Below are 11,767 nucleotides of genomic sequence, written 5' to 3' on the forward strand. Positions count from 1 at the left end.
GAAGAGTCCCAAGAGCAGGAAAAAGAGTAAAAGACACATCTTCTCCCACTGTTAACCATCCCACAAAATGACCAAGCTAACACCCATAACATATCAAAGAATTTTAATCCAGCAAAATGACTGCTCTGCCAAGGGATCACATCCAAAGACCTTCTAGGTCTGTATAGTCTGGTTGGAATGACACGCTTTAATCCCTCTGGCTAGAATATAGACTCACCGTTAGTACACACATTTAATCTCAAACAATGAAGAAAAAGCTAGCCATGTTTGAAAGTGATGTATAATTGAGAAACAAAGTGACAAATCAAAGAATGATTTGACAGAAGGAGTCAGAGATAGGATATGTCTAATTCTCATGAGAACAGGCAAAAAAGAAAGGCTGCTTAAGAAAGTAGGAGGGGGCAGAGCAGAGGCAATTTTACAGAAACAGATTGCAGGTGGGGAAAGAATAAGCATTGAGAAGAAGAATGAGAAGAAGCCAAAATATTAGAAGAGATTGCCAGTTAGCTTGAGGCCAAACAGAGCAATTCAATCAGAAGTCAAAAGAGAAACCAGTTTCAATCAGTCAGCTTGGAGGAGTTTGGGCCAGAATAGCTAAGTTGAACCAGCCAGCCCCAGTTCAGAAAGAACAAGAAAGGGTGAGTTTCTTCAGCCCTAAGCCTCTGAGATGACAATTACTCTGGTGAATAAAAGATACTTTTAGATCAACATACAGACAAAGGACCTGATGCAGACCAAAGCAAGCCCTGTGCTTGCTTTAGTCTCTGTGAACCCACATCAGCCCTGTTTAGTTGATTTGGTGTGCCATGTTTTGCTGATGTTCTCCATCCTCTCTGACTCCTATAGTCTTCTCTACCCAACTTCCCTGTGGCTTGCTGGGCTCTAAGGGAAGGGACCAGATGGAGACCTCCAATTCTTGTTGAGCTCTAAGGGGAGGGACCAGATGGAAACCTCCAATTTAGACTCTACCTCTGCATAATGTCTGGCTATGGGTCCTTGTACCTGCTCCCATCTGCTGCTGGAGGAATCTCCTCTGATGATGACTAGAAAAAGCACAGATTTATGAGTATAGCAGATTCTTATTAGGAATCATTTCATTGATTTATTTTTTCCAACCAGTGCTGTTTGGTTCTACCCTAGGTCTCTGGGCTATCCAGTTTCCAATCATATCCAGGGCAATGTAGGGCATGAACCTTAAGTTACACTAAACAAGGTTTGGTCACTTCTACAAGTTCGCACCACCATGCCCCTTGCAGTGCCCCAGCACAGCTTGCAGGCATTACAGATTGTAGGTTGAAAGATTTGTGGCTGAGTTTGTATTCTCTTTCTGTAGCCTGTAGAGTACCTTCCCACACCAAAGAGACTAGAATGTTGGAGTGAAGGCTCCATTCAGGCACCAGCTCGACCCGTCTACATTTCTTTAGCTATTTGATGTTTTCTGTTGCAGTAGGGCCCCACTGTCAGAGTGCAGGGACCAACCCTCTGTCCTAGCATCAGCATGGGTCGTTTGGGGGATCTCCATGAGAACCCCTCAGCTAAAATCTCAACCAAATGCAATGCATTCCTATCGCTGGAAGCCTTGCTTGGCCACCAAAGATGGATAGTTCAGACTCCATGTTCTCCATTCCTAGGAGTCCTAACTATGTCACTGTCTTACTGAGGGTTTGCATTGCTGTGAACAGACACCATGACCAAGACAATTCTTATGAGGACATTTAATTGGGGCTAGCCTACAGGTTCAGAGGTTCAGTCCATTTTTATCAAGGTGGGAAGCATGGTAATGTCCCAGTAGGCATGGCACTGGTGTTCTACATCTTGTTCCTAAGGGAACCAGAAGACTGGCATCCTCGGGCTGCTAGGAGGAAAGTCTCAAAGCCAACCACCACAGTGACACATTTCATAAAATAAAGCCACACCTATTCCAACAAGGCCACAGTTCATAATAGTGGCATTTCCCATGAGTCAAGCTTTTTCAAACCACCAAAATCACCTTTATAGATTCCAGGATGTTTCCTCTGCGCTAGGCTTCCACCCCCTATACCCACAAATGCTCTCCAATTCCATCTGTCTCTTCCTGTATTCTCTCCATCTATTGCCCCATCTCTCCCACTCTTGTCCTCGTCCACCCTCAATTGAACTACAAATGTTATTGTTCTATTTCCTCTTCCCAGGGAGGTTCATGCATAACCTCCCAGGCCCTCCTCTTTGCCTAACCTTTCTGGGCCTGTGAATTGTAGCTTGTTTTCATTTACTTAACAGCTAGTACCCACTTAAAAGTGAATGGATGCTTTTCTTATATGTGCACCTTATGAGTGCCTGGACCCTGTGGGGATCAGATACCCTGGAAGAGGATTTATAGACCTGTGAGCTGCCATGTGCATATGATGCCATGGGCATGAGACTCTCAAACTGCCTTGATTTATAGCATTTGCATTGGGCTGTTTGCCCCAGCAGACCTCTCTGAAAACCTTCTGTACTAGTGTTTATGGTCTGAAAAAACCCCTAGCTGTATCGACAGGGCTGTAGATCCTGCCCTCACCATATCTACAGAAAATAATGGTTCTGGCTTCTACTCCATCCCACTTTTCTATAGCTAAGGAAACATTTGGCTTCTGTCATGCCCCACTGCTAACAGAGGACTTTACAAAGAACAGATGCTCAGTGGAGGCTTTTGGGTTAAAAGTTCCATTTATTTATTAATTTTTTTGTTTTCATTTTAATTTGTTAACCGCAATGAGATATTAAACAGTGTAAGACCATCAAAATTTAATTTTATTCTTATTCAAGTTAATGCCAGATTTTTCCCATTGCCCAGGAAATTCCCATTTCAATGCCACTGGTATCTTGTGACATTTTACAAATTAAGACAGAAATCATTCCCATTTGTTTTCAAAATAATAAATTCTTCAACATGGATCAATAACAATGCATTCATTACAAAAGACTTAAAAACTAATGGATTTTGTAACAAGAGTATTAACACTTTGGAATACCGAGAATCCTAAAGTCACTCAAAAGTAGAATACTTTAAGCTCCCCTCCCACCAGCTCTCAATTGAGGGTACAATACTTGGATCACTGACTCAGCCTGAACTGATGTTGGATGAGAACTGCCAGTGCACTAGACTATGTGCAGGTCAGTGCTACAGAGCTATCTCCTGGGCAATCCAGGCTTGGGCCCTCTCTATCTCATCTCTCAGAGCCTCTGCATATTTTTCAGTGAAGGCTCTGGGATCGGTCTTAGTAATGCTAGCAAAAAACTTCAAGACATTCATTTTGGTGGTTTCAGCAAAGGCCCTTGGTCCCCACAGGAACTGATAGCTATGAGGATCACTATTAGGCACCTGCCTGTATTCCAGGTACCCTTCCTGGACAAACTCCTCAGAGATGAGCTTCCTGGGGTCTTGATGTATGTAAGCATCCCTTCCACCATACAACCCTATGTTATTTAGCATTTCCCAGATAATGTCTTCACTGACACAGTTTCCCTGCATGAAAATGATACCCAGTACAACTATTAGGAGACCTGTCTTGGGCATGCCCTGAACATCAGTCAGCATCCCATCATAGGTGATCCCCAGGGCAATGACAAGGATATAGGAGTGGACAAATGGGTCCACTTCTATCATGTCAATGCCAAAGACCAGCTTCATGCACTCAGAGGCCTCACTAAAAATCAGAGAGAAGTACTGATCATACTCTCTACCAATGCTTTCCAGCATTTCTGCTTTGGTAGTGAATGCCTTCATTTCGTATTTGAAAAGCAGAAAGTCCACCAAGTCATATACCTTTATGTTCAGTGCATTGTAAAACATACGCAGTGGGTCTTCCAGGTCTTCTACTTGGTTGGTGGAAGCTTCCTCAGATGGGCCTTCAGGAATGGAGGCCAGTGCCACAGAGGGAGAGGAAGCTCTCTGAGGACTCTGGGGAAGACTTGGTATTCCACTACCACACACCTTCCTTGAGGTGGGAGTGACTTCCTCCTCATCTATAACCATTGGAGCCTGAGCATTGTCTACTTCCCTTTGGCCCTGAGCACTGCCTTGAAGGTTGCAGTGAAGGATGTTATGGGGATTATCCATTGTGACTTTCCTGTAACAACAGGCAGAATAATGTCCCAATCACAGTAGCAAAGATATACAGGTCTGGTGGGGAAAGGGAGAGAGTGAGTGAATTGTGCTGGTAGCCACTGTTTCACAGTCCTCAAAATATCATGTTATTTTATTTTTCTTGAGTAGTGCTCTAGGGTCACAAGGACTCTTAGCAGTCCTAGAACCCTGGAATCCTGAAACAGGAAGTGACCCAGCTATTTGAGGTGCAGCTTGTCACAGAGCAGGTAGCCTAAGGGCTACCATCAGGTTATTTGGAGGACAGGGATTCTGGAAATGTCTATATTCTAAACTGTTGGTACCATTGATAACATTGTAGTATGTGCCTCCATATAACTTCTGAGGCTACATAGTTTTGTGTGCTTATATATGAACTGAAACTGTCTCAGATAAAGACTTTTCACCTCCTGCTCTCTGAAACTATTATTAAGAGATGCTGACAACATCCCACAGCTACAAATTTGGTTGATACTTCATGTAGAAGGGTGAGGTAGACTGTGGGAGGTAACCCCTACTTAAGAGTAAAATGGTGCCTTCTTATAATTGATCATTCTGGCCCTTTTTGGGTAGGCTTCCCTGTCAAGGTCAGACACTACCCTTCTGCTGGCATGTAGCAAACTCTTAACTGTTCACCTCTCTGAAGCATAATAAAAGGGATTAAGAGCACTTATATCTAGCTCAGGATCAATTACAAGAGACAGGCCAATTCAATGTATTCCATGTGTCCTGAGATGTTGGAGGTCTCAACACTCACCTTGACAAATAACAACTAACCTTCTCCTGATGATCCAAAGGTAGTTTCTTTTGCCAAGAGCCTATTTCTGGAAACAGAGGGAAGAGGATATGAGGTGAAGGGAATGCAACTATGGCCCTTGGGTTTCTCTCATAGCTGACAGGAGGGGCAGGGAGGAACAAATGCCAGGACCCCTTCAGTCCCTCACCTTGAGTCCTGACACCTGAGATCTTCTCTCTGATGACTCCAGTCAAACTCCCTTTACAAGATCTTTCAGCTCCCTGAGACCAGTAACCTGCAAACAAGATTGGGTGCTTAGGCTGATAGCCCTACCCAGCACTGTGGGAGTCAGGTATGTGAGAAGTATTTGTGGGGCCTGTGACAGGGGTTTCCTTGACTCAACCATTGGAGGTCCTTACTTGGACCATACAAGATCCAGGAACCCATTTTTTAGTAAGGCCACCCACTCTGGTCAACATCCTCACCTTTTTGATATCTGAGGAGGTGTCACATCTCTTTACATCTGTAAGGGTTGTCCTGGAATGTTCACATGACCTGTGCTCATCTCTGCTGATTTTAGGGCTTTCTAATTCCACCTGAGGTTCATTCATCTGACTTGTACGTCCTGACATCTTCCCTTATGTCCAGATGACACAAGACCTCATCTCTCCAAAGACTCCCACCTTCCTGCCTAAGGTAGAAGTAAGCATGACACTTAGTGTCTCTGAGTGTTGGCCTCAGAATAAAACCAGGCAGTACAGTCCCTTCTTTCTGCACTGTGAACACATATAGTCCCCAGAAGTCTATGTCTGAGATATGGCTAATCCTGGGACTCCTTTCTCTGTTTACCACATGTGGTTCCCTCTGCCAAACTAACATCACCCCTAGAACCATAATCTTCACCTCCTAGAGAAATCCCACCACAAGTCAAGAAGCAAAAAGGAGAGGTAGACATAGCATACACATACCCAGGTCTCTCCAGGCAACATTAAGAGAGGTGGACAGTTATTATGGCATCCCTTGTTGGGGAGAGGATTGTACTTTTTTCCTCACCTTTAGTTCTAACCATGGTAACTCAAACTCACCTAGACTGCTTACAAATGCTGGACACCTCCTCTGGTAACCTTTACGTGGCTCTCTCTCTGCTGCTCTGATAATGTCCTTCAGTGGATACACTCACTGTCCTTGGAGAAAAGAGAGAAGAGACACTGAAGCATATCTGTATGACAGTGGGTAGGGGCTCCCAAAGCTTATGAGCACAGGACAGTCATCAATGGCAATGCTGAATTACATGGGGACTATCTAAGGTGTGCTATCCTCAGTGAACCCTAGATGTTACTTTGACTGCTGATTTATATATCCTAGGACCTCATTTTCTATGGACCTCAGAAAAGGTTCTGACCTTATATCTACCAAGAACAAAGTAGGCCACTCCCCTGATTAGTCTAGCTACATGTAGTAGAGTACTATTTATTTATGGGTATACAACTGAGTTATCTAATGGGGACATCTCTTCCATTTACCCACAGGGTCTTACTATATCACTTCATGAAGTCTGGACCCGCTCTACTCCAACTGTCTCCAAAAATTGATCTAAATCAGAGACCCTTTGGAGGATAGAGGCTAACTCCTATTGGGTGCAGAATGCACAATGGAGAAACAGATTTGGGGTTCCTCCACCTAGGCATAAAATCTCACTTTGATTCTAAGAGTACCTGGAGAGGGTGTGGAGAGCATAATCATGTTTTTAAAATATTTTATTAACTCTTAGATAATTTCATACATTCCATTTTAATTATATTCAAACACTTTCCCAAATCCTCCTAGTCCCCAACTCCTTCTATACCTACCAGTCCTCATACTCTCATATTTTATGGTCCTTATATCCTACAAGAGACTTTTTGTGCCCACCCTAAGCTCTCACCTAGACTTGGAAGGCATCTTGTGGCCATTTTTCTTCAAGGAATCCCAAAAGTGGTGTTGAATCCCCGAAGTCCATGTAGGCAGATCTGGAAGCCTGGTTACAGGCTCATTCCAAGTCTATCCCTTCCCCATTTGGTTCAGGACCCTCAAAATAATACAAGGTAGCTAAGTTGTCTGGGTCTAACTATTTAGAAACTGGCTCCCACAAACCACTCTCAGCTCCCACCTCTATTTAAAAATGTTTGCTGATTCCTGATTTCAGGGAACCTATGAAACGGAGCCTATGGGCAGAGCTCCTTAGAGAAGGAAGGGGCTCATTTCAATAAATGGGTCTCTGTTTTGATGCAGCTCACATTATCCATCCTATAGTGAGTGGGGTCATTCTACCCAAAGCAGAGCTTTCATTGTACATTCCTGGGAACCCCATCCTCCCAAGACAGTATTCCACCACCACCCCCAATCACAAATTACTAAAAATCATTATTATCCTTACTCCTCAGGTATCATGGAGCAAGGGGCTCACTCCAAGAAGTGAGCTCTATTTGGAGCTAGGTTGATGACAGGAGTGAAAGTGCATTATTTCAAGGTACTGTCAATGTTGAAAGTTGCCCTTTCCAACACCATATGCACTCATATCCACTACAAAAGTGCAGAATGGCTGATTTACTTCTAGAAAACTCAGAAACATCCTCAGGTGCCCAATATAGAAGGTAGGAAGGGTCTCTTTCCCAAAGAGAAGAGAAATAATACAGAAAGCTGTATTATTTAGAGGACCATTTATCCTGAATAGTTTCAGAGCCAGCCCGAAATTCTCACCTCAACTGTAGCGCCAATGCCGATTACTTCCAGGAGTCTTGCAAAATGGCGCCAAGTCCACAAAGTCCCCGGTTATGAAACGCTGGGGGCGGGGGGGGACAGCCGAGAAGGCAGAGAGGCTTTATCTCACAAGTCAGTATACAGAGGAGGCATCTTTAAACTCAAGGAACCCCTGAAACTTCCCCAAGGCCTCCATGTCACCAGATATAGATCCTGGGAGGGTCTCATTCACCCCAAGTCAGCACTCAAACTAAAAAAACAAAATGGCCTTCAGACTCCCGAGTCCTCTGATATGGAAACTTGGGACCAGGTTCTTTTCACTAAGTAGGCCCCCGTTTGCTTCAGTACCCCAAAAAAGATACAAATCTTGTTTAACAAGTCTGGGCCTGTTCATCCTGGATTCAGCTTCAACAACCTACTCCCCAGCTTTCATCCAGACTAACATGGTCACATGGTCCGCCATTTCTAGAAATCTCTGAAATGGAGCCTAAGGACAGAGTCCCAGGAGAGGGAGGGGCAGGGCCGCATTCCCACAAGTGTGCCCCTGTTTGGTTCGGCTCACATTATTAAAACTATTATGGGGTGCTCTAACCAAAGCGGAGCTTCTGTAGTCCACTGTTAGGTACTCCTTTCACTCAGCTGCTATTCAGTGCTTTCCCTCACGGACTGTTTGAAAATGGCAACTTTAACCTCGACAATTGAGTAGTAAGGGGCTCATTTCTACAAGGTTACCCCCACTGGAACCTAGGCTGACCACAGGGAGAAAGCTGTATTATTTAGGGGACCTGAAAGGTTTCAGAGTCAGCCCAAAATTCTCACCTCAACTGGCGCGGCGATGCAGCTTCTTTCCAGGAGTCTTGCAAAATGGCGCTGAGTCCACAAAGTTCCCGGATATGAAATGCTAAAGTGGGGGGTTTGGGGGGTTTGAGGGGGAGTGGGGGACCTGCCGGGGACTCGGAGGGGCTTTGTCTCACAAGTGAGATCAAAGGATTCTTTAAACTCAAGGGACCTCAGAAAATGTCTCCGAGGTTTCCTTGTCACCAGATATAGAGGGCTAGAGATATTCTCATTCTCCCAGGTCAGCACATAGTCTCTAGAAATCAAGGAGTCAGCTTTTCCACCACTTTCCCTCAGGGAATGTTTGAAAATGGTGTGTGTGTGTGTGTGTGTGTGTGTGTGTGTATGTGGTTCTAGGCAGATGCAAGGGATGAATTTGCATTCTTTAGTAATGTTTACCTTGGAAAGGTACTTTTCTAGCCAAGCCTAATCTCTCACCTTGACTCAGAAGGCAGAGTGACAGTCTCTTGTTTAGAAGCTTCACAGAATTGTTCTAAGTGCTCTAAGTCTCTGTAAATGAATACGGAGGTTCTTCTTTCTGCTAGCACTGAGGCAGCTTCTAGGCTCCAGGAACCTCACAAATTAGCTCTGTACTCCCCAAGTTTCTGGATGCAGATGTGGAGGCTTGGGTACAGGCTCATCCTCACAAGTCTGGTACAAGACCATCAAATGGATGTAATGTAGCTTTATTGTCTGGGCCTGTACACGTGGAATTTGACTTCTACTGTAAATTATCTCCAATGAAATTTGATCTACTCCCAACTTCCATCTTGACTATAAATGTCACATGCTCCCTCTTTTCTAGAAACTTCTGACAGCATCTATAGTCAGAGTCTCTAGAGTGGAAGGATTGGGGGTTCGTTCCCACATATGAGCCTTTGTTTATTGTATGCCACAACACTATCCTGTCATATGTTATCTGATGTCCCTCTATGCAGACCAAAGCATCCAAATTCTCTTCTCAGGTTCAGGTTCTACCTCACCCTGCAAACAGTGTAGCCCTTTCTACCTCCCTGAACATATAAAGAAAGCAGGGAGGGTGTCTTGTGGTTGGGACCCAGGAATGTAGGGGTAAAGACTCAAAGGCCCAGGTCAACTGCTTGCCACGGGAGTGTAACTACAGTGTTTGGGGACCCTCTGTGTTACTTCAGATGTGAACCTTGAGGTCTTACTTTCAGTGTCTCTGGAAATCCTGAAAATGGTTCCATGAACAGCATCTAGAGAGAGGTCATGGGAAGGAGCAAATTCCAATAACCACACCAGTTTTGGTAGTAAACTGTCCAAAGGGGTGCTGGTGTATACTTTGAGATTCTTCCTTCCTGGATCTGATCTTCTTTGACTATCAAAATGGATTCTGAGAATCTTAAATGCCTATAAACTTCCCCAACTCCTTGAATATAGATGAAAATGTATAGGTGAGGCTCATTTATGTAAATTGGCCCCAGCGCATGTAGAACACAGCTGCATTACTTAAGATACTTGTTTCTAAGCCTATATTCAACAAAACTTGAAAATCTGCAGGAAATGGACAATTTCCTAGACAGATATCCAGGCACCGAAGTTAAATCAGAAACAGATAAACCAGTTAAACAACCCCATAACTCCTAAGGAAATAGAAGCAGTCATTAAAGGTCTCCCAACCAAAAAGAGCCCAGGTCCAGGCAGACGGGTTTAGTGCAGAATTCTATCAGACCTTCATAGAAACCTCATACCAATATTATCCAAACTATTCCACAAAATTGAAACAGATGGAGCACTACCGAATTCCTTCTATGAAGCCACAATTACTCTTATAACTAAACCACACAAAGACCCAACAAAGAAAGAGAACTTCAGACCAATTTCCCTTATGAACATCGACGCAAAAATACTCAATAAAATTCTGGCAAACAGAATCCAAGAGCACATCAAAACAATCATCCACCATGATCAAGTAGGCTTCATCCCAGGCATGCAGGGATGGTTTAATATACGGAAAAACATCAATGTGATCCATTATATAAACAAACTGAAAGAACAAAACCACATGACCATTTCATTAGATGCTGAGAAAGCATTTGACAAAATTCAACACCCCTTTATGATAAAAGTCCTGGGGGCTGGGGATTTAGCTCAGCGGTAGAGCGCTTGCCTAGCATGCACAAGGCCCTGGGTTCAGTCCCCAGCTCCGAAAAAAAAGAAAAAAAAAAGTCCTGGAAAGAATAGGAATTCAAGGCCCATACCTAAACATAGTAAAAGCCATATACAGCAAACCAGTTGCTAACATTAAACTAAATGGAGAGAAACTTGAATCAATCCCACTAAAATCAGGGACTAGACAAGGCTGCCCACTCTCTCCCTACTTATTCAATATAGTTCTTGAAGTTCTAGGCAGAGCAATCAGACAACAAAAGGAGGTCAAGGGGATACAGATCGGAAAAGAAGAAGTCAAAATATCACTATTTGCAGATGATATGATAGTATATTTAAGTGATCCCAAAAGTTCCACCAGAGAACTACTAAAGCTGATAAACAACTTCAGCAAAGTGGCTGGGTATAAAATTAACTCAAATAAATCAGTAGCCTTCCTCTACACAGAAGAGAAACAAGCCGAGAAAGAAATTAGGGAAATGACACCCTTCATAATAGACCCAAATAATATAAAGTACCTCGGTGTGACTTTAACCAAGCAAGTAAAAGATTTGTACAATAAGAACTTCAAGACACTGAAGAAAGAAATTGAAGAAGACCTCAGAAGATGGAAAGATCTCCCATGCTCATGGATTGGCAGGATTAATATAGTAAAAATGGCCATTTTACCAAAAGCAATCTACAGATTCAATGCAATCCCCATCAAAATACCAATCCAATTCTTCAAAGAGTTAGACAGAACAATTTGCAAATTCATCTGGAATAACAAAAAACCCAGGATAGCTAAAAAAATCCTCAACAATAAAAGGACTTCAGGGGGAATCACTATCCCTGAACTCAAGCAGTATTACAGAGCAATAGTGATAAAAACTGCATGTATTGGTACAGAGACAGACAGATAGACCAGTGGAATAGAATTGAAGACCCAGAAATGAACCCACACCTATGGTCACTTGATTTTTTGACAAAAGGCCAAAAACCATCCAATGGAAAAAAGATAGCATTTTCAGCAAATGGTGCTGGTTCAACTGAGGTCAACATGTAGAAGAATGCAGATCGATCCATGCTTATCACCCTGTACAAAGCTTAAGTCCAAGTGGATCAAGGACCTCGTCAAACCAGATACACTCAAACTAATAGAAGAAAAACTAGGGAAGCATCTGGAACACATGGGCACTGGAAAAAAAATTCCTGAACAAAAAATACCAATGGCTTTACGC

At 43.4% G+C, this 11,767-nt stretch overlaps 1 protein-coding gene across 1 annotated transcript; it reads right to left on the reverse strand.

Annotated features, from left to right (window-relative positions):
* Positions 1 to 3,142: 3,142 nt before the first annotated feature.
* LOC116889195 (melanoma-associated antigen 10-like) lies at positions 3,143 to 4,081 on the reverse strand. The gene has a single exon (XM_032890353.1). The coding sequence runs from the start codon at positions 4,079 to 4,081 to the stop codon at positions 3,143 to 3,145; it is 939 nt and encodes a 312-aa protein (XP_032746244.1).
* Between the last annotated feature and the right edge of the window lie 7,686 nt (positions 4,082 to 11,767).

The sequence above is a fragment of the Rattus rattus genome, chromosome X (genome assembly GCF_011064425.1).
Source record: "Rattus rattus isolate New Zealand chromosome X, Rrattus_CSIRO_v1, whole genome shotgun sequence".
Lineage (NCBI taxonomy): Eukaryota > Metazoa > Chordata > Mammalia > Rodentia > Muridae > Rattus > Rattus rattus.